General features: G+C 46.3%; 1 protein-coding gene across 1 annotated transcript in view; it reads left to right on the top strand.

Annotated features, from left to right (window-relative positions):
* SLC6A11 (solute carrier family 6 member 11) overlaps window positions 1-26,790 on the top strand; it is a gene marked incomplete at both ends in the record, with an annotated part of 108,246 nt that overhangs the window by 37,804 nt on the left and 43,652 nt on the right. The window contains one exon of the mRNA XM_080915037.1: window positions 20,334-20,468. Within this exon, the coding sequence (XP_080771163.1) occupies window positions 20,334-20,468 (135 nt within the window). The remainder of the gene's footprint in view (window positions 1-20,333; window positions 20,469-26,790) is intronic.

Below are 26,790 nucleotides of genomic sequence, written 5' to 3'. Positions count from 1 at the left end.
TAACTAGGACGGCAGTGGCAGAGGTGTGGGTCAGACACAGCCTACACCCACAGCCCCTTTATGGTAGCATTTCTGCTCTGCCCACACAGACACTGAGTGCCCCTGCTGTCTTCCACCTTTTGAGCAGGGGTGTCCTAGCTTAGACATTGAGTTCTCAGCAGACCGCTGTCCCATCTAGCAAATCGAATCAGCCCTCAGGCTGTCCTGATGCCTCCTCTTCGGCTGGCAATCCTGTCTTTCCCTGTTTCTTCTGTCCTTCACCGTGGATGATTTATGGATTTTTCCCCCTCGTTTCCTGGTCTCCAAGAGCAGTGGTTGGGAGGGGAGGACCTAGAAAAACAATTGTGGTCCTTTCCCACCTCCCCCGCTGTCCCTTCAGAGGAAGCTGCAGGATTAGCTGGGATTTGAAGAAGAATCCTGGCTTTTCACTGCACTGGGGTTCTGTTGTTGTTTCTTTCAAAGGCCCAGGACACCAAGGCAGGGGAAAAAGTTAGAGAGAAAAAAAGCCACACACACTCACACACAGACAGACAGACAGACACCCTCACCCAGAAACAGCTGCAAACAGCCTTGAATTGAGTTTGTGTTCTTTCCCTTCACCTCATTCAGCCACCAGGAGAGGAACTGGAGGGAACACAAGGGCTCCCAAACAGGCTGTGTCTGGTCTGGATGTTCGAAGTAGTGAGGCAGATGGCCGAGCAGCGCCTCCTTCACTCATTCTTAACCCATTCTGTCCTCACACCAGCCCATTAGGAAGGTGCTGCCCCTGTGCAAATGGGAAGTCCGGAGTTTCACAGGCTGCAGGAATCCATGGGGTCTGGAAGGAGCAGGTCCACTTGGTGCACGTTTTGCAGATGAAGCTGCAAATGAAGACAGCCCCAGGGCACAGGAGACTCTGCCCTCCCTCCCATCACTGAAGCAGAGCTGCCAGAGTCCCACATTGGAGATCTATGCATCAGGAGCATCCTGTAAAGTTCCTAATGGGTTTAGTGATGCATGAAGAAAGAGAGAAGGGGGCAGGGAATTTAGAGAGAGGAGAGACATGTAAGAGAGCGGAGGAGAGGCTCAGAAGGAGACCTGGGCAGCCCTGCTTTGCCAGCCCTCTAGCCGCCTTGGTGTTGGGACTGCCCTAGTGGGGGATGGAGGTCTGCTTTCAGAGAGGAAACTGGAGCGATCATGAGAGGCATGCAGAGAACCCCAGCAGTTCAGCCGCCATATGAGGGTCCCAGCCAGGGGCCCCCATGGGAGTACAAGGGTACAGAAGCCACACCACAGCTTTGGGTGCCACTCTCACTGCTGCAGTTTGAAAGAAGGAGTAGATGGTGACATTAAGTCAAAGGAGTCCAGCATCCAATTCAGCCCTTTCTCTGGTGTTGAATGGCTGTGCTTCACCTTTAGCAGGATTCTGGCAGCAGCGAGGGGACTTGGAAGGGAGGAAACTTTGCCTCTCAGTAATACCGTCTTTATTAAAGCACAAAGGCCCCCCAAAGTCCGAGTGATTGCTGGGGGGGCTGTTTTGCAGGCCCAGCCAGCTCTAGAGAAAGACTGCAGGAGCCCAAGTGGGGCCTGGACTCCAGGGTTGGGGGATGGGGGGCTTGGGGGGAAGAAGGCACTGTTAACCCTTCCCAATCCTTCCCTGGCACCTGGCACTGTGTGGAATCTCAACCCTGTATGGATTGGTGAATATCCTTTGGGGCACATGGCACCATCACCCTACAAGGTGGGCTCAGAATAACTAGAAAGGTCCTTTTTCTCGATGGAGACAGACACTGCTATTGAGAAACCAAGGCAGAAACATTTTGCTCTGCACCCACAAGATGTTAGCACTGTTGGAGGCCCAGATGGCAGAGGTGACAGTCTCCATGCAGTAAGCAGTTGTCAGGAGTCCGGCCTTTCCACCTCCAACAGCGTCATCAGTCAAGGGGAGCTTAGCAGCAGAGCCTCAGAAGTATACAGTACAGGGAAGGCGGACACACGTGAACATGGCTCAGGATACAGCGAGTTGTGAGCCAGCTCTGTGGATGCAGTAGAGCCATAGTAAGGAAATACCAGGGGAGGAACTAAGGGTAAGTCATGATGATTTTTAGGGAGCTAACAGCTGGGTGGCCAAGTCACAAGTGTCATGGTGTAGGTGTCCCCCTCCCCTGTCACATTGGCCAGTTCTCTCTGTGGTGGATGGGGCCTGTTTCATTCTCTTGGAGTCTTCACTGCAGGCCCATTTCAGCGGCATCGCTGCACCACAAACAGCCCATGCCCACTTAGAGAACAACTGTGTGCCACACAATGACATTTTAGTCACGAGGGGCCACAAAGCAGTGGTGCTGAAGGTTAACAGTGAACTGGAAAGTTCCTGTCAGTGTCATCAGAGGCACTGTAATGTCACAGAACAGGTGATCCTTCCGTGCTGGTGCTGATGCTGGTGGGACAGTGCTTGCCTTAGTTGTCTAAAGGTTAGTAGTCACCTTCTCTCAGTGAGCTAGTGGAGAGGACTCATGGGGCTGCTTTGTTCCTATACTGCACTTTGGTAGTGACTTTAGGGTATGTGTGTACACAGAACCAGGGTAACTATGAGACAGCCTTTCTCTTTTTTCCTTCCTTTTTGTAGACAATAAACAAGGTCAACTCCATGCATGTCAGGGGTACTGAGAGTAGCCATGACTTTGTCCTCAAAGGAAGTCACATAGATGCACCAAACAATGACCTGACTGAGTGGTCCAAGAAACACGTGATGCCTGTCTGTGCAAAGACCTTCTGGACTGATTTGACAAGAAATAGCATTTCCTGGGCAGTCACATATCTGATCCCACCTCTTCAACTTTCTATACCTAGAGTGGCTCAGGAACGCTTTCTTGGGGAAGAAGATAAACGTGGGTCCAGAGTAGGTGTAAAAAAAAAAAAAAGTGACTCCAAATGAGTAGGATCCTTGATAACCAGCTTTCAAGGGAGGGTGGCCACTGATGAAGGAAGAAGCATGGGGAAATGCCATAGAAGCCATCTGTCAGCAGGCAGATAGGCCCAGGCTCCAAGTTTGGGCTCTTACCATTTCCTAGATCCTCCCTGTGTTTCTGACATTGAAGCTTGGTGCCCTGCTATCAGCATGTGATTTGGCCTCTATAGCAGGTGTTCATGTGAATGTAGGCAAACCTACTTTAGGAATGGCATGAAGGTCCAGAGGGGTGAGTGGCATAAAGAGTAACACAGCCGGCAGATGAGCCAGGGTGCAATCCATTTGCCATGTTGCACGGCAGACCAGTGCACCATACGGCCCTCTTACTCATTAGCACACAGAGGAAAGCAGAGACCAAATGTGGCCCTGGGCAAATGTGGTTTTGAATGTAGTGCTTTCCCCCAGGGTGACCGCTGGGCTTTCTTTGCCTCTTGAGATATAAGAAAACCTACCTTGTTATGAGGTTTATAGAAGGTGCTACATGTAAAAATACTCAAGGTGTGTATCTAGCAGACACAGTGTCTAGCCTTACTGGAAACATGAGTTCTCTCTGTCTTGCTGAGCTCATTCTCTGGATCTGGGTAGGTGGGTAAGCTTGAGCCCCTCACCTGCAGATATTCACAGTGATCCTTTTGTAAACAATAGTTGTCCACAGACCAGTGGATGCTGTTTGGGTTGGGACATTACCATGGCATTGGGAATGCTGGAAAAGCCTCATGAAAGGAACTTCATAGAGGACAGCCTGGTAGGGAGACTAGAACCAGGACTACTTTTGGAGAAGAGGTGAGGGAGGTAGAGTGTGGCCATGGAGGTTGGGAAGCAAGCAAGAGGCTGGACTGCCCACCTGAGAGCCTTAAGCAGTGGGGAGCCATTGATGATGGTTCTTAAGCAGAACCATTTTTGGAAAGTTGAGATCACACTTGCAGGCCTCACACTGTGCCCTGTACTGTGACAGCAGCTGTCTTCCTTCCTGTTTGACAACCTCAGGTATGTAAGGAACAAGAGCCCCCAGCGAGAACACTGGGGAAGACCATTTTTCACCGTGTAGAAGTCAGCAAAGACTTTATCCCGTTAAATCATTTGTATTTGGATCAATGTGTTGATCACAGCACTAGGAAGAGCCTGCTACATGTGAGGCCTGCTGGTCCAGATGCTTAGGGCTTCTTAAGCCACTAACAGCTGCAGGGCCTCCTGCTTATGGCTTATAACATACCTTGACCAGTCTGAGATGCCAGTCATACTTAGACTGTGCAGATCAATTGCAGAAAACCCCACTGTGTTGCAGAAAAAGCCAAAGACAGCAGCTTTTACACACAGCACATCTGTAAAGATGTGAGAATTCTCCAGTATGTACGACCACACACTGTAGCAGTGATCTCAACTATGAGGAGCACGCATGGATATGAGGTAAGATGGTAGCCTAGACTGTTCAAGACTATTGTTCTGGGTTTTTCATCTTGAAATACGAGCTTTAAGCAAGCACAGATGTTAGTTTATAAAGTTCTGACTATTATAATGGCCATAAACATGGCTGCCCCAGAGTGGTGTCTTGGTCAGGAGAGTTATGTTGGTGTTGACATAGCAACATGATTTATCTGAAAAGAGAAATGATGTTTAAATAACCTGCCTCATCTCACCCTGAGTGATATCTGTATTTTTAGAAACCCCAGTTTTGATTAATATGAGAAAAAAATGGCTATGCAAGGCCCTGGATTAGCAGTCCCAAATAAAACCTTTAAGTTTCATGTAAAACAGGTTTAAGCTAAGTAGTTAGAACGTCTTGCTCCCAAATAGTTGCCAGGCCATTTGGAAACCTTGGGAAATAGGGCTTTTTTTTGTCATGACTTGCTGTGCACTGTAGTGTTCCTAGAAATCCTAGACCTTGGATTTTAATGCAGCACTTTAGTCTCTGTGATATCAGAAAACTCCCCACATGTCTCTGGTTTAGCCCTCAGGAGGCAAGACAGATGTTACCGTAACCACCAGCTTAGACTATAATACTTAAGCATCCTAAGACTTAATTTTGCAGCATTTATAGATGTGCACGACCATGTGTAATGAGACACCAGCAGGAAAATTTACTTTAGGGCTCATGGTTTAAATGAAGCATATGATATTGCCTCATTGTTTTATGCAGCTGACCATCTTGAAGTGGAGTCATTCAGCAAGCATTAGACACCTATGTAGACCTTGAAGCAGTATGTGGGTGGGAAGAGAGAAGCCGAGAATGCAGCTGGTCACTGAAAGTCCTTTTGACATTGTGACACAATGGTAGTGTCTATAAATATGTCAGGCCATATTCACAGCTATCTTGGGACCCATGTGGTCCAGAGAACCCAGCTTGGATATACTGAAAGCCAAGTGGTAGCTTTCTCCCTGTGGTGTCTCCAGAGCCATGGCATGTGAGTAGGTATAGGTGACCATAGAGGGAGTGAATGTCAGGGATGCTAGGTACCTTAGGTGGAGAGAAGAGAATGGGGTTAAGAAGTTCCCCAAGAGAGGACCCTACTCTCTGTGGTGGGTTTGAGAGGCAAAGAAATTAATGATAAAACCCAGGCTGCAAGCTAGATGATCGGTGCCACTGGGGAAGAGGAGAAATACACTAGAAACAGAGTCTAGAGGAGATAGTTCTCTCTTCTGAATTCTCATCAAGATTGCAGTGGCTAGTGGGAATGCATGGGGGGAATCTCTGGGATGCCACGGAGGTGTCTAGGCTCAGAGAGAGGCAGGTGGTGTGGAATCATCTCATATAGGTTAAGATTCTTTATTGTGGGCATGAAGAGGTTTCAGGGCTCCCACGAACCCACAGGAATTCTGTAAAACTCACAGTTATTTGGGTATGTGTGCTTTTCTACACTCGGGATCCATAGATACCATTTGACTTTAATTTAGTGCCCTACTCTTAGAAGAAGAAATGGCTAACTGACATATTTCACCTGAAGTAAGTTATGGCATTATTTTGTGCACTAAAAACACATGCGTCTCCCATCAAGAGAGAACAGAAATCAAAAATGTGCACCGTGGCTGGCACTATGCCATGTGCTGGTCTATGGCACAGCAGTGTGGACACTTGCTGTGAAGGCTCTTCCACGGGGTCCTCGGCATCTGCAGGCTCAGGTTGTAGGTCAGAGCATTAGCAGGCCATGTGTGCAGTTGGGCCACAGTAACATGGGGTAGTACAGTAACAGTGAGATAGCCTCCTCTGTCTGTGGTATCTTCTTTCCCTAGATCTGTAGAGTACTGGGTTGCCTCAAGAAAATGTGGACTCAAGATTGTGCTCCTAAAGTTGGCTTTTCAGTATCAAATGCCACCAACCTTTTTTGATACCTTTCTGCAGAAAAGAATAGTTCCACCTTTTAAAGACATTTTAAGTATCTTATCATAAATTTACTGTGTGATGTGTCATGGCTTATATGTGGAGGACAGAGAACTGTTTAAAGGAATCCATTTTCTCTCTCCATTGCTGGCTTCTGAGGATTGTACTGAGACCCTTATGCTGGGCAGCCAGTGTCTTTATCCACTGAACCATCTCACTGGCCAGAGTCATCTTAAATGTTAAACAAGTGGTCTCAATGAGCTGAACAGATGGTTCCGTGATTATGAGCATGTGCTGTTCTTCCAGAGGACTCAGGTTGGATTCCCAGCACCCACGCGGTGGCTCACAACCATCTGTACCTCCAGCTCAAGAGCATCTAATGCCCTCTTCTGGCTACCATGGTTACCAGTCCTGCATATGTGCAGAGATGTTATGCATGTACATAACACTGATATACATAAAAATTACATCCTAAAACATTGGCTATTTTAGCCAGTAAAGTCTGTTGCTCATCTATAGTTATAGAAATGGTGCGAGTCTTGGTGCCTTGCATTATAGCAGGCTGGTAGTAGACTCTCACTTCATTACACAGCCTTCCATGATATCATGAGGTGTTGTCCAGGGCTGAGATGAGTCGGGTGTTATTGCCCTAGTATTTCCTGAACTGCTACCTAAATAAGCCTCTTCTCTTTACAAAGTTAGTTGTCTCTGGTATTTGGTGATAATGACAGAAATGGAAAAATGCAGCAATTCAAAAACGTGTTGTAGAATAGTTGGGATCTTATGAGCAAAGGCATGCTCAGGAAGAGAATGCAGGAGAAGGTAGAGGGATAAAGAGACGTGGCAAACACTGGCATTTAAGAGATTTGGCTGAGAAGAAGAGTGAGGCCCAGGAGACTAAGGTTGAAGTGAGCACTGGGGCTAGCTAGCCTATAAAAGACAAAAACAAGAGGGCTGATGCTTCTGGAAGTAGCAGCCATGCTTCCTCTATTTCTAGAGTTTAATTCAAGCTGAAGGAGGGGAAAAAGGAAGCTGCAGACAAAGGATCTAGAACTTGGGAGCCACCACAGCACAAGAAGAAAATGGAGGAGGTGTAGGTTTCAGGGAGAATGTGAGAGCTGCAGGTTTAAACATGGATTTGTAGGTATCCACGTGGAATTGTGGAAAATTCAGGCAGATGTAATAATAAAGGATTTGAAATGTGGGTCTTGAACTCTGGGGCTGAGGCAATTCATTCAGTTGGTGAGTGGGCTAGGAGGCATGGGCCACTCCTCAGCCTCTGAAACTATAGGAGGCAAAAAGATTGGCATGTGGTTCAGGGGAAGAGGGCTTACCTAATGTGATAGAGGCCTTGATTCAACACACACACACACACACACACACACACACACACACACACACACACACACACAAAAGTGCTGAGTATAGTGGTGCACACAAGGAAGGGGTGCAGGGAGAAAAGAAAGTGGGGTATCCTAGTCTGTTTTCATTGCAATAATTAAATACCAAGGCTTTCTTTTATTTTGTTTATTTATATTTTTGTGGAGAATATTCATGGGTGTGGGCATACATGTGTGTATGAGTGCACACTTGTGTAAACAGAGGTCAACATTGTGTGGTTCTCTTCAGGAACCATCTACCTTTCTGAGTGAGGGTCTTTTGCTGGCCTGCTGCTTCATGTTTTGAGGCTCATGTGAACTCCTTACTTCCACTTTCTCTGTTCTTAGATTAAAACAACAAGCACTCTGCCCACCTCCATGGGTACCAGGGATCAAACTCAGGTCCTCATGTTTGCATATAGACATTTTACCAATGAGCCATCTCCCCAGGCTGGATACTAAGTACCTCATAAAGACATTGCTCATCAGAGTTGGTTGATTGGTTGCTTAGTTGATTAAGGGAATATATTACAAAACAAACTGGGGCAAGGAGCCTGTCAGATGGGAGTGGGAGAAACAGAAGTTTAATGAAGGAAAGTTTTAATCTGTCAGAACAGAGTAAGGATCAGAACTGAGAAACTGTCAGGCTGATCTTTTAAGGGTGAGCCTGGTGTCTTCTGAAATGCTGGCTGAGTAACAGGGGCAACAGAAGAGCAACTGAGAAAAGAGGGAGGGGAGCCAGATTCTCTGCGATGGATAAGGTTTGTCTGAGATGAGGTCTATTTTCAAGAGCCTGACAAATGCTATGGTCCCTGCCTGAACCTTTGCTGTTCTTCCTTTTTTTTTTTTTTTACAAGAAAATGTCCTCTAGAGAGCCAGGACACATGGGGTGATGTTTCCTATCTAGCACCCCCTACACATACACACACACACACACATACACACAGACACATGAATTCACTCCAGGATATGTGTGCTTTCTTGTTGCCCTTGGTTGCTATGGTTGCAGAAGCCTTCTGGTCCAAGAAGATGGATGGGGCTTAAGTCATTATTAGCCAAGGTACTGGGCATGTTTTTCAGGCAGTAAGCAATAGCTCTTAATACCAGAGTAAGCTTGGCTGGGCACAGCATGGAATATTTATGTTGCTTGGGCTTGTTTTGAGATTGTTTCCATTTCTGTGGCCTTTATGGTAGAGATGTAAAAATCAATAGCATTGACTTCCTAGCTAATCTTAATTTACCATGAAATAGGCTTAAACCCTGCCTCCCAAATCTGGTCATCTTTTGATACTCTGTGGACAAGGATTTCAATTGGATTCAGCCATCCTAATGAGCTTGCAAAAATCCCTGCTGCTTTAGGACCATGTCACTCAGCATGTAGGGCTTATTCCTGTCCCTGGAGGTGACTTCCCCAGGCTGACACATTCTGCCTTGCAGGAATTTGCTCTCACAGTGGGTTCTAGATCAGGACTGGGGTTACAGGGGCTTGCTGTGCCCTCAGAGTCCATTTTCAGGAGCCCCGAGCCACCCCCCCCCAGCTATGCTGTGTTTCTTGTAGAGTATCTCAAGGATGGGGACCTATTCACTCATCAGCTTCAGTCTGCTCTCAGAACCAAGCACAGGGCCTGGCCACAGTGTGCTCAGCAAACCTGACTATCTGTAGGTAGTATTCAGTAGAAAGTTCTCAAGTCGATGAACAGAGCAGCCTCGGTCCCACAACAAAGTCCAGTGTAGCATGTGTGATATTCACCTGTCAAGATCTAAATTTCATATTAGCCTAGATTTACAGTGCAAAAAGGACTTAATAAGAAAAGTTCTACAGGCTGAGGAAGCATATAGCCCTTAGCCTTGAGCAGCTTTGAGTAAAGATACAGTCAGATGTGTCAGCAGCTGTTTTAGTTTAAATATTAAGTGGCCCCCTAAGGCCTGTGTATTAAAGGCCAAGTTATCAGTGGTGACAATGTAGAAATATGGTCTGGCCTTTAGGGCGGGGCTTAGTAGATGGACGTTAGGTCACTGGGGGGTGTTTCTAAAAATGATGCTGGGATCTAGACTCCTTCTTCTCCTCTCTGCATCCCACTTCATCTCCCCTCTCTTCTTCATTCTCTCTCTTTTCTCCTCTTCCATAACCTTCCCCTTCCCTCTTTCTCCTCTCTGACCATGACATATGATGTAAATAGATCTCCTCTACCTCATATCCCCACCATGATGTCTCTGCAGACCTAAAATATCCCGACCAAGCCACCACAGGTCAAACCTTCTGAACCCATGAGTCAAAATAATTCCTTCCTACCTCTTAAGCTGTCTGTCTTGGGTATTGTACCACACAGGTGGGAGCTGACTCCTATGTCGGCTAACTGCATTATGAGGTAAGATGAAGAAGAGGTGAATTTAAAAAACAAAAAAAAGAAGAAGGTTGCCATTTACTAAAAGCTGATGGGCCAAGATGTAGGACTGATGCTGTGTAGACCTTGGCTTGGTCACTTCCCAGAGTTAGCACAGAGGTGGACACTGTCATGGCAAGAACCTAAGGCTCAATGGGCACATCTAATGAGCAGAGCCACTGTCCTCACTGTAAAGAAAAGAGAATCAAACCCCAGAACAACAGTGGCTGGCAAAACTCTATTGGATGCACCAAGAAATGCTAGAAACTGGATCTGTGTTTGTATGGTGTTGCTGTGTTGCTGAGTGCTGTGTGCCATGTAAGGGTGGTTCTTACAGCCTGGGCGAAGGCAGCCATGATTAAAGAGGCATGAAGAAAACATAGGGCAGAAGCAAGGGCCCCTGGCAGGGGAGAGCAAGAAAAACTAGTGTGAAATTATCCTAGTTGGATCACAGAGGAAAAGACTCCCCACTGGTCCATGTGGTGGTCAGGATGCAGGCTTTGGAGCCTGGGGGAATCTGACCAGGAATCCTGTACTTTCCTGACTGAAAGGGTATATTTCCTTCGGGACATGTTCAGAGTTTGTTTATAAGTGATCTCCAACCTTCCTAACCCTTTAATATAGTTTCTCATCTTGTGGTGACCCCCAGCCATAAAATTATTTTTATTGCTGCTTCATATTTGTAATTGTGCCACTGTTATGAATCATGATTTTGGTGCTCTCAGGCTTCCCCAGGAAGTGAATTAGCCCCTCTTAACATTAGCTTTCCAGTCCTGCCATGTCTCCAGTAGGTACCATATTCATTAGTGAGGTTTCCTCTTAAGTATTTTTCAGAATCACTGCTCTGACCCCCTCGTAGCTGAGATGAGACCAATGCAGCCTCTGTCTGGTCTAGAATCCCTGCTACATTGTCCCCTACCCACAAAGACTATTCATTTGCTAGGACGAGAGGCCACCCCAGCTTTTCTCGTGACTGGGTAATGGTGACCTCTGACCTACTTCCATCATCTGTGTGAAAACTGACCTCTTCACAAGCCAGGAGGATGTAAGCTCAGGGAACCATGCACATTCCTTATCATGGTAATACACCTTATGTGCAAGTCCCCCCAACACTGCTCTTGAACCATGGCAGGGAATCTTGAAGCTTTAATTTATAGCCAAGCCCTTCTTATTTGTTGATATTCCTGGTTGATTCCAGAAGTAGCTAGCTGAAGGTCACTTTAAATGACCTGCTTCTGTATGTCTGTGAAGGAAGATATGGGTCTTCCTAGCCAGTACCTTTCCTTAACAAAAGACACAGACCCAGATCCACCCAGAGTGGCAACATCAGTACCTATGCAAGGTCAGAGAGGCAGCTGGTGTCTAGACATTTAGAGTCTCTGTTGCACTGAGTCTTATTCCCTCCCTCTCACCCAATGGATTAGACTCAGGAGCTCAGTCCCATGTTCTTACTCCCAGATATCTTAGGGTACTGCCCTAAGAGATCTTGTCTTCATTTAAAGGCAGGATGGAAGGGTAAGATCTAGCCCTTCCTTTGATGTACATAATTTGGAAGTGGTACACAGCACCTTCATTTGTGTCTTATTGGCCAGCTATCTGGGAGGGAGGTTGGGATTGGGCAGCCATAAATTCTGTTAAGAATGAGGAGTCTTAGACTGGGGAGATTTTTCAGTCAGTGAAGGGTTTGGATCCCGGCACCCACATAAAATCCTTGGTGTGGCATTGTATGCAGCAAACCCTGCACCAGGAATGCAGACAAAGGGTGCCTGAGGCCTGCTGGCCAAATAACAGACCTCCATAGTGAGTCACTCTATCTGAAGGAGTAAGGTGGAGAGTGATTGGGGAAGAAAGCTGTCAGTGACCCTGTACACATGCAAGCACATTCTAAACAGGGCTCTACGTACTGAAGAAGAGGGAGTAGATACTAGAGCTCCCTCATGGTCTTACCATGAGTTCCACTCACAACTCTCAGCAGGAGCCTGCTCTGATGCTTTCTCACAGCATCTTCCTCTCCTCCTCCCTAACCCTGTCTAGGGATGCCAGTGTGAAATATACATCTTACAGTAACACAGTGTTTGGTGACAATCAGGGAGTCTCTGCTGTTATTAAGCCCATTAGTCAGTTGTTCCTTAACAACTGTTTCTTCATCTACCTGAGAAAATAGCACTGTCTTGTTAAAATACCATTTCCTCTGTACGGAGATACCCTTACTGTGAGAACATGACATTACCCAATTTAGATTTAGTTACCTAGAAATATGTTTTCCCCCCAACATATACAAGTTTTGCTAGAATATTCATAAGAAAACAAATCTAAAAGTAATAAAATAAAATATGGGAAGCAAATTATGTCCATGGGAGCTTCCATTTTTCAGATTTTCATCTTCTTCAAATCTTCTCAAAGTCCAACAAGTTCTTAATGGAGGGATGTCTGACTACTTGGTGAAGGTCTTCCTTGGGAAATCTGGGAGTGGTCCTTAGAAATCCGGGTTGGGGAGAGTAATAACAATCTGTTAATAGTCAAAAGAACGCTTGTCTAATGACTGGCTGTCTAGTGCTGTGCTTTTTAGCCAGGGGGCAGGTAGATGAGCTGGAATGACCAGCTGAAAAGAGAAATGGGCACAGTGGGTTGCATGGGCTTACCGCAGCTGGGGATTGTGAGTAATGATGACTTCCTTCCTAGTCAAGCCAGCGGCTCCAGGTTAAGAACAGAAGCTGCAGCAAACTTCTGAGTGCTTCCAGATGTGTGCCCAGACAAGCCATCTCGAAGGTTTCAGTCTGCAAAGTATAAGAAGAAACCTACATAAGTAGTGTTGAAGACAGAGGAATGGTGTCAGCCATCTCTGGCACCCAGGCGCTCAGCTAATTGAAGCAAGTTCCAAGATTCTGGACAGTTAGTGCAACCCAGTAGGTGTCAGGACCCTGGAGAGCGCCAAGGAGCACTGCTTCTCTGGGAAGGCTACCACTTGACTAAGGACTGGTCTCTAAGAAATTGAGACTAGGTAGGACCTCACACAGCATCTGTCTGGTCTTTCATTACAAATATAGAAGAAATTCTGCTGGTAGTGGACCCTAGAATGATCTTATCTGCGTGAAAGGCAGACAAGAGCATTGCTCTACTGTGGAATGGTTTCTTCCTTGGCAGAGTCCAGGGAGAGACGGTTTAAAGTTAGTTCCTCTCAAACCTGCTTCTCTTTCTTTAGACACAGACAGAGCACCCACAAAGACACCCAACCTTGGGCCAGAATTTATTCTCATCTTATCTCATCACATTTAATTCTGCACTTACCAGCCCATTGGGCTTAGAGGTGGTTTACTGTCTGGCAGAAGTTTCCTTGTCATGTTTGGTAACATAAAAGGCATACTACCCTTAAGAAGATTTGGGTAAATAACAAAAGATTAGCTCACATAAGTGAGTCCACTTGTGGAATACAGTGTGGAAGCTGGAATTATCCTGTCTGTCCCTGTCTCACTGTATTACAGCTTCTCACTTTGTGAGGAATGGAATCTGCCTAGGCAGTCCAGCATTCTGGATCTGCTGACCCTGTGGACCTAGGCCCTTGTCCCCACATCAATCCACTTTCCAAATGCCTTTTGAACAACACTCCACTTTATAACTTTCCCCATTATTCTAAAAAAACTTGGGGAAGGGAGGCCCTTTTGCGAACTCTGTGGCATTCCTAGTGACCAGACAGTCTCCCTGCTATGAAATAAATACCGTTGTCTTGGAAGTAGGGGGAAAAGCACCCCAGGATTCCAGTATTGGGATGCAAATGAGCAATTAGAGTCAATTAAGACAGGATACAGTGTAATTAACACAACTATGTGACCTTTCTGTGCAGAAGGAGGTGACCTGATGCAAGGGGATTCAACAATAGTGAAACTCTTCATTAATCTAGGGGTGTGCTTGGAGCAGGGAGGCCTCACAGCCTGAGCCTAGGGAGGCTAACAAATAGGACCCTCCCTCCTCCACACCCACTTCCCTGTGTTTGAACCACTGCTGGCAACATCAAGGAACAGCCTGGCTGGGTGCTACCTTGTCAAAGGACTTAATGTGCCTGTCTCAGTCTCCTCTCACCCAGAATACTCACAAGCATTGAGAACTCCTTCTTCCAGATATACCCTGGGTCCCCAGATGACCCTGTTCCTTGCCAGGGAGCACCTTGATCAAGAGATCCCTGACTCTCAGTGTGTGTGTGTGTGTGTGTGTGTGTGTGTGTGTGTGTGTGTGTGTGTAAGGAGGAGGGCAATCTGTTGCTATGATATTCCTTGTGATGACCTTCCCTATAAACCCAGCTCCTAAACTCCAGTATTCACCAAACCTCAGTTTACAAGGCTCCCATGTTTCACATGGGCCTGGCACAAAACCATATTCCAAATCACTGGCAGTCTAACCTAAGTTTTTGTTTCTCCCACCCAACAAATAGTGACTGTACTCATCTCCCCCAGAGCCCTCTGTGCTCTGGAACCAGTGAGTGCCTCATTAAAACTGTCAAATGTCAAAGTCCATTCTTCCATTTTAGACATTATGAATGAGCTTTTAAGGCAAGGCAACCATAGTATTTGGTGTTAGAAAGAAGGCTGAGATGGTTCAAGTGACAGGTGACAGGCAGGTGCCATGGCAGTCCTTACAACCACAGCAGGGCTGGCAGTTTTATTTGTGGGGTAACAGGTCATTGCTGAGGTGAGCAAGGGATATTTCAAGTCAGCCACTGTGAGGCATTTCAGAGCTGTGAGATGGGACAAGGACATCCTGGTGGAGGGCAGAACATGTGACCTGGAGGAAGCTCAGCCAGCTGTGTAGGGACTCAGACACACAGAGACTGAACACTGTGGGTGGCCTTGAGCTGGCCATGGACTCTGTGGACAAAGGAAGGCTGGGAAAAGGCAAGGGGACTCGGAGGAGCCTGGCATGCTCCCTAGCAGTGAGGAACTGGCGGTGGGGATGGGTGGAGACCTGCCAAGTCACACAGGAAGAAGCAGGATTGGATGCTGGCACTTGCCACCAAGGCTTGACCATTTCACTCCACCGCACCTGGATCATGGGCTGCTGGCTGAGACTCACAAGACAGAGATGAGCCAGACTTTGTTTCTGAACCTGGGCAGCAGTGTGGACAGCATAGGATTGTCACAGTGACCCAGAAGGAAGGGAGTGAGGGACCCTTGTTGTGAGTGCAGAATACAGTGAGTAAGCCAAATGGTGGGAATTGAGTTTGATGGCATGTGGGGATAGCTGAGGAAAGAGGCCAAGCTCTACATCATTCCAGTGACCACTTGGAAGCTCCTAGATGCTCAGTAGGCATTTTCTGTGCTCATCCCACTTCCTTGCCCTCTGCCATTCCCATTTACCCAGGGATGCCTGGCTCCAAATCATTTTTACAGATCCTTTTCAGAGACCTGGGAAGCAGTTGTCTCAGTAGCCTTCTCTACCTGTTTGACCCTGCCATGCAGTATCAGGACTCCAGGGAGCCCAAGCACACATGCATACATTTTTTTTCAATAAGGACTAGACCTGGATCTTACACATCCATTGATCTGCAGGAAACTGAAGGTGCACATGTGATGATGCGTGGAATAGGCCATGGATGACAGCTGGAATAAGGCATGAAGGGCTTTGAGGCTGCCTGCAGGTACAGCTGCAAGGCATGCTGTGATTGATTAGTAGAGTCTGACAAGTGCACAAGAGAAGTAGGTGCTGGCACATGTCATTTGTGGGCAATCTCTTCACAGATCTATACGGCAACAGTCACCAGCTGCTGGGGTAGAGGGGAGGCAGAGATTCAAAGATAACACAAATACCCATGATAGCCAAAAATAGAAACACCAGAGAAGGGATTTGGGGAGATGTTGCATTTTCAACTTTGATGCTACGCACCCTCTGTGTGTATTATGTAATGACACCCCAAACCACCCTTTATAATCATCACTCAGAACCATCGCCCATTTAATGAATCATACCACCACCAGGATGAGACTCAGTCTGCCGTCTACACTGGCTGGGCACACAATATTCTTGGTTAGGTTTTAAGTGTTTCTCTGAAGGTTACCCCAGTGACCCTATCCACTCAGTAAAGACAACATAGGAGAACTGGCAAATTCAGCCTCATCAAAGTGGTCTTGCAGGCTGAGGATGAATTCCTAAGATTGCGAGCTGTCCTTATATTTTGCATTCTCATCTGTCAACTGTGTGAGCAAGCGCTCATGGCAGCTAAGCTGGAGAATGAAATATGGGACGTGGCCGCTTCTGGCTACTGCACATGGTTGTTATGTTGTTAACCTAGCTGATGGCAGCTAGGTTGTTACCCTACACCTGACTTGTAGATTTGAGCTGACTTAATAGTACTCAAAATAATCAAGTGTGTATATACAGGGGCCAGTGAGATGGCTCTAAGGGTAAAGGAACTTGCTGCCAACCTTACAGCCTGAGTTCAATCCCAGGGACCAATGTGATAAAAGGAGAAAACTAACTTATGTAGAATGCCCACTGACTTATACCCTTCATATTTCTACGTACACCCATACTCATATCTACACACACCAAACAAATTAATAAATCAATTATTTGTTTAATTTTTATCTTTTAAAATTATGTATATGTGGGGGTTTCGTTATATATGCACATCCACATACATGTGGGTACATGCACCTGAGTGCAGGTATCCTCAGAGGACAGAGATGTCAGAGCCCTAGGAACTAGAGTCATATATGGTTGTGAGCCACCTGATATGAGCACTAGGAACCAGCCAGTAAGTAGCACCCCTTCTGTGACTTCTGCCTCCAGGTTCCTGCCCTGTTTGAGTTCTTCTTGTCCTGACTTTCTTTGATGATGAACAGCAATGTGGAAGTATAAACTGAATAAACACTTTCCTCCCCAGCTTCCTTTTTGGTTATGGTGTTTTATGGTAGTAATATAAACCCTGACTAACATAAATTGGTATCAGGAGTGGGGTTTTTATGAAAAGTTTTGGGGAAATTTGCAGAAGGATTTTAGAAATTTGGGCTAGAAAAGCCATTGAGTATTGAGACCACAGTAGGATGTTCTGGAGGAGCTCAGAATATAAAAATACTGTGTATAGCACAGAAGATGGAGTCTTGACTTGGGTAATCTGGAAGACTGGCAAGTGGAAGTGCTCTTAACTACTGAACCATCACTCCACATCTAACAAATGTTCCTTAGATAGAATGCTGAATATCTATCCTAGACAAGGTCTATGAAACTATGTAGAAGGGGAGAGTTTTATAGCAGTCAGCTTGTTGGCCAATGACCAGCCACAGCTATGGCTGACCTTTTCCTTATTGTTGATATTGACTGCCTACTCTAATTGTGTGTCTGATTTGCATGCTCTTTTCTTTGAATTACACTTTGTGGCATTATATATCACAGTATGAGAATGCATCAGTCATATGACATGCCAGAGAGCCCATGGATCATTTGCCATCTGCAATGCAGCATAGGTGGACTGGGGGCTAAGTGAGCTATCATTAAAAACCAGAGATAGCACCCACAGAAGATGATCCAGCCTTTCAGGTGTGTCTAGATGATGCATTGTCACCATCTCTGCTGATCCTTGTGTCCTCTTGTTTGAGGACTGTGTTTAAATACATGCTTTGTGCTAACAAAATGACTGGGCTTCTCTCAAATGATAGAAATAATAAGGTATTTTCATGAGTGTTGTGATGATATCATGAGTGGAATATTGGGATGTTCAAATAGGATAGAAGTAAGCCATCCTTGATATGAATCCATACCTGGCCATGATTCATTAGCTGGGTGACTTTGTATAGGCTACTGAGCTCTCTCTCCTTCTTAATATATAAAAGATAACTCTTCCTGTCCAGAGCACCTTCTACCCTCACCCAGTGTCGAAACATGTAGGATGAGCAAAGCCAGTTCTGTATCCTGTGCATGTGTGTGTGTCTAATATGTCTGCATATACAGTGCATGTCTGTGTGCAGGCATGAGTTTGTGTGTACTTGTGTATATAAATGTTTGCAGGTATGTGCATGTATGTGATTTGCATATATGCATGTGTGTTTGCATGTGCCTGTATATGTATGCATATTTGTATGTGTATATGTATGTGTGCCATGCATGCCTGACATGTAGTAAAAATTCCATTTTCCTCTTCCTTTATCCCCAGTTTCATGTCCTGAATTCTTACTCCTTAAGGAGCCAATGTCTGGGTTACTCTTCTTGGGAAGTCCACCCTGACTGCTTTAGTCGTGGGCTGCTCTGTACCCACCACTGAATGTATTATCTGTCTCTACGTCTGTCTCTTTGACCAGTTGGAAGCTTAGAGAAGAAAGGCCCATTAGATGAATGGGCCAGGCATCTTACCGAGGCATCTCTGTACTGACTTTATAGGAATGGCTTCAGTGTTGTGAGTGCATGTGTAATGAGGAAGTGTGGATGTGAATGAAGGACTGATATGAAGGACTGGAGCACTGGCCAAAGCAGGACCACCTTATACAGGAATGAGGGGCAGTAGCAGAGGCAGCCTGCTCAGAACACATGCTCGTCCTGTGATGTCTGAGTCCCAGACATCAGCAACCCTGTGTCCTGCATCTGAGGACTATGAAGAACTAAACTGGAATCTAAGAATGTCTCTGGCCCTTGAATGGTGACAAGCTGCCTTCTAAACAGAAGTGGGAGGTCCCAACAAGGGACAGTGCAAGTGATTAGAGAATAGAAAATGACAAAGGAGAAAGGGTCAAATGTGGCAGGACTCTGAGCCCTGCAGGATTCTCCAGTGAAGGAGGGCTGGCACCTATGTGTGGACCCAGGACTGGGGTCCAGAGTATGGGTGGTTGGCGAGTTCAGTGTGTGCAGTATTCAGGACAGGGGGCTCCAAGAGGGCTATGTGTTCTTGAGTGCACTGTCTCTCTATTGGCTCATCCTCTCTCTGCTTCTCTGGGTTCAACCATTTGCCTCCTAGCAATCGAGACCCAGAGAGTCCCAAACCAGTGTGGGATCTTCCTTGCCGCTTAGCTTCCTCTCCCACTCTTGGCCTCTACTGCCCATCTTCTTTCCTACCCCCATATCCTAGCCTTTCTTTGGTTATAAAAAGAAAATATTTTTACTAAGAACAGTTCTTTTCAAAATTGCAGGTTTTAGACCATTAATGAATTGTGAAATGGATTTAAAAGAGTCCTGGTCAGGTTTAAAAAGGGATGACAAAGAGGACCAGCAAGATGGCTCAACTAGAAAAGGCACTTGCTACCAAGCCTGACAACCTGAGTTTGATTCCTGAGGGCCACGTGGTGAAAGGAGACTCCTGAAATTTTTCCTTTGACCTATATACATGAGCCATGTCATGTACACAGTAAATAAACACATTTTAAAATGAGTGGAGTCAGATAGACAACATTAGCCAGTGACCCACATGAAGCTGTTTTGAGAAATGTCTTTCCCAGAGCTCCAAGTACAGGATTGTGATTTCTATGTCTTTCTGTGAGTTTGAAACCCACTTCTGTCAAGCTCCTCATATGCCCTTTGTATACACTGAGGAGTAGGAAGAAAGAAACAGGCAGATGTGCCTGTGAGCCTCTCTCCCCTTGGCTCTTGGTGAGGCCCACCACAATCACAGTCCTCCCTTCATTCCTTTTCTAAGTCTATTTATGCAGTAAGAACCATAACATGGAATCTCCCCTCTCAAGGTTTAAACATAGGACACATTATTGCTGACCATGTACGACCTTGGAAGATCCAGCTCCTGCACATGTTCCTCTTGATTGACATGGATGTCACACCCAACATGACGAAGATGACAATGGAGGCACGATCATCCCCCTCTTATCTTCTGTGACTCTAGTTTAGGTACATCCTGTCAGTACAGTCACATAGGAGCCACATCTGTGAATTCAAAGAAACCCAGATAGAAACAATGAATGGATGTTTGCATCGGAACTGGATATGTAGACTTTTTTTCCCCTTGTAATTGTTCCCTAGATAATGCAGAGTGCTGATTGCATGGTGCTTGCATTGTATCGGATGTTGTCAGCTGTCAAGAGATGACACAGAAAATTGTAGAGCTCTCTGAAAGCACTGTGCATGTGGTTTGATGTGAGAGGCGTGAGCATCCATGGCTACTGGCAGCTATAGAAACAAGACCCTGAGGATGCTCACAGCCCATTGTCTTTCTGAGACTGGGCTGTGTAGATGGATACAGAGAACATGGTCCATGCATCTATTAATTTCAGGGAAGCTTCCATAAAGAATGGTGTGCATCATGCAGAGGGAGCTGTGCTGAGTGAAATAAGCCCACCACTCCCATTCCTGACTATCTCCTGTTTCCTTCTTCCTGGCAGGTCGTATATGTCACTGCAACCTTCCCCTACATCATGCTGCTGATTCTCCTGATCCGAGGGGTCACATTGCCAGGCGCCTCTGAAGGGATCAAGTTCTATCTGTACCCTGACCTCTCCCGGCTCTCTGATCCACAGGTAAGGGTTACAGCTGAAAGCACAATGTCACCTACCAGCCACTGAGGCTGATCCACTCACCACCATGTAAGTAGGTGGAAGCCTGTGGCCTCCTCACAATAATAATTATTAATGCATCAATTAAGCACTTAGGAGAGCAAGTGTATTAAAATGCAAGTGGAGAACATGTAAAGGTAACTATGTGACCTGGTAACATGGAAACTTCTTGGTGAGTGCCTTCAACATATGATCCCACCTGGAATGCCTGGAATCAAACTTGTCATATTGGGATTTTTCTGAATTTTGGAATATTCCAGATATTTGATGAACATATTGGAGATGGTGCCCAGGTTTAAGCATGAGATCTATTTGTTTCATGTATATAGCTCATATCTGTATTTTTAGTTGTTTTGTGTGTGAGACAAAAATCTATTGCCATGAGCTTTTCTACTTGTATTATGTTACCATTCTGGAAGTTTCTGATTTGGAGTTTGCGATCAGGGATTTTTTTTGGGGGGGAGGGAGATCATGTGATCATCCAGTATCATGATTTCAAGGCAATGTTTATCATAGATATTGAATTTTTATTTATTTTTTTAATTTTAATTAATTGACTAATTTTAATCTTGTGTACATGTGTATGTGCCATGCATGTATAGGTGTTGGAAGAGGGCACAGGTGTCAGATCGCCTGAGCTAGAGTTGCAGGTGGTTGTGAGTTACCTGATGTGAGGGCTGGGAGCTGAATTCCAGTCCTCTGGAAGAGCAATACATGCTTTTAACCACTGAGCCATCTGTCTCTCCAGCCCTCACTATAGATTTTTGAGTTAGCCATACCACCATCATATCTAGGCTTTTCTTCGTGAGAAGTCTGTTATTTGTTGACGACACACATGGTCACAAGTAAAGGACATGTTAAACTTCACTTAGAAATTGGTTAAAATTACAAACCTATTTTTTCCCCTGCCTGAAATCACAGACCTGTCATAGGGTGTCTTGGGGACAGTGTGGATCTTCACTATGATTGGCTTTCTCGGGAGAATAGTTCACACCCAAACCCACCCTTCACCCCACCTTCACATAAAAAAAATGAAGAAATCAGCTCACCTTTTGTCAGGCCTGGATTATTCTTGTTGTGAGTAACAGCTATTTACGCCTGAAACCCTCTGACTGCTCATGTAGTCATGCTCAAAGTGCCTGGGAGTATATTAAACAGAGACCCCTCATCAGCCAAGCCCTGAGCCTGCACTGCATGCCTGAAGTTGCCCTCAACCTGCACATGCATGCCTGAAGCCTGCATGGAGTTTCCCAGACACTAGCCTAAACCTCACTGAAGTATGTCCAGGGTACGCCCAGGTCTGCAAGAATGCCAGCATAAGAAGCTACTTGCTCAGGGTTGGCTCCATACACCAGGAAATACCCATTTTATATAGAAACAAACACACATGAATCACACGGAACTGGTGTCTCACTTCCAGTCAGAATTTGGTGCTTCTGGGTGGTTTCACGCCCATGGCTTTTGGCTCCCTTTGCCTGGGCAGTGTGGATGAAAAGATTTGCAGAGTACTGGTTATTTACGGCGACTCAGAGGTGTCTGTGACAGCAAGTGATAAGGCCAGTGGACTGGGACATGAACTCATCTTTGCCAGTTTGCTATGCCTCTGCATGCTACTGGCGACTGAATCACAGGAAGGGTCCTCAGAAGAAAAGGAATAGGCTCCTGAGTGCTGTCCTGACATCAGGAGCTCTACTAACAAGGCAGTTGGGGGTGCACACTTTCCATCATGACTCTGTCTTCCCTTGTTAGGTCTATAGGTCCTATATCAATACAAAGCAGGATCCGGCCTGTCTCCTGGTCACCACCTTCTTCCTTCCTAGCCTTAAGGTTAAGCAAAGAGACCATAATCATCCTTACCTTGACAATCAACAGGGAGCCTGGAGCTTGCTAAAGATGCAAGTTCTGGCTCCAGGGGCTCACTTTCAGTGGGTCTCAGATGGCTGAAGGACACTGAAGTAGGTAAGGAGCTTCAGGGATGAGTCTGACATCTGACAGACAGACAGACAGAGAGACAGACACACACACACACACACACACACACACACACACACAAACGAACACAGAGACATAAAGACACAGAGAGGGAGAACACTTATACATGAACATGCATGCTTACAGATTAAAATAATGCTCATGAGCACACATGTAATCACACAGATACATAAGTACACACACATGCACACAGAGGAAACAAGTAAACTTGTTGTTTTAGTCAGGGTTTCTGTTCCTGCACAAAACGTTATGACCAAGAAAGAAGCAAGTTGAGGAAGAAAGGGTTTATTCAGCTTACACTTCCACATTGCTGTTTATCACCAAAAGAAGTCAGGACCAGAGGCAGAACCCTGGAGGCAGGAGCTGATGCAGAGGCCATGGAGGGATGTTACTTACTGGCTTGCTTCCCCTGGCTTGCTCAGCCTGCTTTCTTATAGAACCCAGGACCACCAGCCCAGGGATGGCACCAGCCACCTTGATCACTATTGAGAAAATGCCTTATAGCTAGATCTCATGGAGGCATTTCCTCAAGGGAGGCTCATGTCAATTTGACACACAAAACCTGTACAGGGATGCACACATGAACATATATGTACATACAGAAACATGTGCATGCATACACACATCGATATACTGGTGGACATGCACATACATATGTACACAGATGAATACACATGTACACACAGTCTGAGAAGACAAATTGAACCCAAGGCATAGCAATTCACTCAGCTCTTTTTCTGACCATCTCAGGTTCCCCACTGTCTTCCCTGGTCTCCTTCTCAGCCTCAGTTTCTCCATCAGTGGCCTGAAATGAGCTGGTGTTTTTTCCAGATAGATTTTGTGAGAGCACAGTCTGGCAAATTATGGCCTCTGGTTCAGTTCCAGCTCTCTGCCTGTTTTTACATCCTTTCTGGAGAAGGCCTGCAGTGCTGCTTCAGTGTGGCAAAGAAAAGGTTGAATAGCAACACGTTCTGTGGACACCTGGACTGGGAACCCCATAACCACTCACATACTCAGGAAGTCACTGAAGAACCCCCAGGCTCAGAGGCGGTTATACACAGAGATACAATGTGTTCCTGTCCTAAGAAATTGCTACACCACTGGACACAGAGAGCATTCTAAAGGCTGGGTCCCAGACTACAGCCACACCTGTACTTTGCCCACCTCCACAAGGGCAATGTCAGCTTTTGCAGAGTGCATGCATTTACCCTCTAGTCCTCTGCTGACCTCTGCCCCAGAGCACCCTGGGAACACCCAATGCTTCACTGCTCACCAGATCTTGTGTCTTTCCTGTTCTCCATACCCTGTGTATCTGGTGTTATGCTGGCTACTGCTGTCTCCACACAAAGCCAGGAATTGGCCCCTCAGTGGTTTTCAGAAACAATGCCTGACTCCTCAGGCCACTCCTTGGCCAGCTACAGAGACAGCTATTTGAAATGTGAATCTGATTGGCAGCTCTTTGCTTAAATCCTTTCTGGAGTGCTCATGGTTACTTGAGTAATTCCAAATGAGGGGGCCCCCAAGACTTCTGGGACCTGCATCAACACTGTTTTTGGTTTTTTTGTTTGTTTGTTTTGTTTTGTTTTTGTTTCTTCCATTCCTGCCCTGCTTTCTAGCTCTCAGTTTATTCCAGGTAAGAGCCTTCTTTCTGGGCCTCAAACATATGTCTCCTTTCTGTCTCAGGACCTTTACACATGCTGTTTCTCTACAGACAACTTTCTTTTTGCCCCTAACTCCTTCTTACCATAACATTTACCCAACCTCTAGGACTCAACTAAAGTATGATCCACCAGGCCATCTGGTCTGGAGGGGCCTCAGCCTGGCCTCTCACCTTTTCTCTTCATTCTCAGTGCTAAAGCCTGTGGGCAGCTGCATCTGCCCCTCACTGACCCTCACCTGCCTTCTCCATAGCAGATCCTCATGTGCATGCAGGCTGGAGGTGGGGCAGGCACTACTCTGTCCTTTTTTAAAAGAATGTTGGGACCATTTCAGTTTTATCATCAACAAAATGGAGCTAGTTCCTTTTTCGTGGTCAAAAAAGGTGGCTGTGAAAATTGTTTTAAAATTCTAATTTGTGCTTCACTGGAGGGACCCCAGAACTTAAGACCCCACCATATCCTCCTTAATCCCCATATCTCTTGTCAATCCTCAAACTCCCTTTCCACCATCAATAACACCTCAAAGGCTCTGGGTATGACTTGCAGTTCTTCGCTGTAGTGTAGACTCAGTGAAGCAGGAGGATACCCCTGTTATGCCCACTGTTCGATTGCCAGCCCCTGGCACAGACTACAGTGAGGTAAAGTGACCAGTGAACTTTCCTTGGAAGGAAGGTAGTTGATCCTAGAAGTGCTCACTGCCTGTGTCATGGCAGCCTAAGTCTTCAGTACATACGAGCATGCTCTTCAAGAAACAGTGACTTAGGAATACTCAGTCTACTGCTGCAGTGAAGCTGCATGGCTTCCCTCTCCCTCTCCCTCTCCTCCCTCCCTCCCTCCCTCCCTCCCTCTCCCTCTCCCTCCCTCCCTCCCTCTCCCTCTCCCTCTCCCTCCCTCCCTCCCCCTCCCTTTCCCCTCCCTCCCTCCCCCTCCCTTTCCCCTCCCTCCCTCCCCCTCCCTCCCTCTCCCTCTCCCTCTCCCTCTCCCCCTCCCCCCTCCCTCCCTCCCCCTCCCTCCCTCTCCCTCTCCCTCCCTCCCTCCCCCTCCCTCCCTCCCCCTCCCTCCCTCCCTCCCTCCCTCCCTCCCTCCCTCTCTCTCTCTCTCTCTCTCTCTCTCTCTCTCTCTCTCTCTCTCATCACAGTTCTCACCTATCCTTCAGGGTAAGAATGTTTGTCTGCCATGCAGAGCTGCCCCAAGGCACAGATGCACACCCATGCCCAACCACTTGTATTCCTCACTTCGGCTGCCCAGCCCCAGGCCTGGCACATTGTAGGACCCTGAGTCATGTTGTCTTGTGGCTGGCTCTTAGTAGGACAACTCAGAGCCCCACACTCCCAAGAGGAGGGTGACTTTGAAGTAGGATCCGAGGCTTCTATTGAGGGTCCAACAAACCAAGTTTCTTGTGTGATACAGCAGCTTGCCCTGTGGTTTTCATTCCATGGTCAGAACTTTCTAAACTTCTGTTTGTCTTCACTGTCAGCCCTGAAGCGTGAAGTGCTCCAACTCCTTTTTTACCCCGTTAGATTTTCACTTTCTGTCTTTTCAGTCTTTGGGGAACCAAGGGGATCTTGTGAGAAATCACAATGTCCCTGCCCCAGATTCCTTTCGCTCTTGCTTGTCATTGTGTTTCAAGTGTGTGTTTTCAGAGCGAGAACAGGAAGGCTTGTCACAGATCCAACTCTCGGGTCTGCTTTCCCAGGCTGGCCACTGGTACATCACTTCCCTGTGTTGCCTCCCTTACAGAGGGAGCAGAACCTGAGGATGAGGTGCCCAAATACTGGACCTCGGGGCAAGACCTTCCTTGCCTCCCCACCCCACAGGAGAACAAATCAGACCACCTAAGAAGACAAGACCCTGGTTCAAAGCCTTCTGAACCATGAAGAAGATGACATGAAATTACTGCCACCTGGTGGCAACATTCTCTGGTTCCAGGCTAAGATTCAAAATAAAAAATGGCCTCTGGGCTGAAACACTTTCAAACCAAAATACCCATGTCTCCACCAACTTAGAGAGATAGCAGGTACATTTTAATAATAATAATAATAATAATAATAATAATAATAATAATAATAATAATAATGTCACTGGTATGGGGCCCATGTTCTCTCCCTGACACTGGAAGTCCCTTACCTTTTTCTTTGAATACATTGGTTCTGCATTAATCGCTTTTTCTAGCACCGTGAGTTTATTGTCTACTTTTCAGGCCTAGCCATTTCGTCACATGTAGCTCTTGTCTTCAAGGAGACTCCTGTTTTGTTTTGTTTTTTCAAGAGCTATGGTTCAGTCAATAATAACAATGGTTGGATGGTACTGGGGATTGGAACTGGCCTACAGGCGTATATCTTACCTATCCTTGTGTCCAAAGGCAGAAAATCTTCACCTTTTCTTGGTTCATGGAGTCAGCATTGTTGGGTTCTTTCTTGGGGTTCTGCACATCACAGAGATGCTATCAACGAGTTGGGACCTCAGGTCTTCCCAGAGAAAAGTTCTGGTCTTTTGTCTGTTTTATTGGTGTTGGGGTTAAGAGAGCTGCTGGCATGGCCATCAACATAGTGATACTGGAGTCTGGAGTGTGGCACAATCTAATAGCACACACTTAACTTGCCATCTAAAATGTAACTGCTGATGGTTATTCCCTA

Source organism: Micromys minutus (assembly GCF_963924665.1).
Source record: "Micromys minutus genome assembly, chromosome: 3".
NCBI classification, from domain to species: Eukaryota; Metazoa; Chordata; class Mammalia; order Rodentia; family Muridae; genus Micromys; species Micromys minutus.
This window is presented reverse-complemented; position numbering and strand designations above follow the sequence as displayed.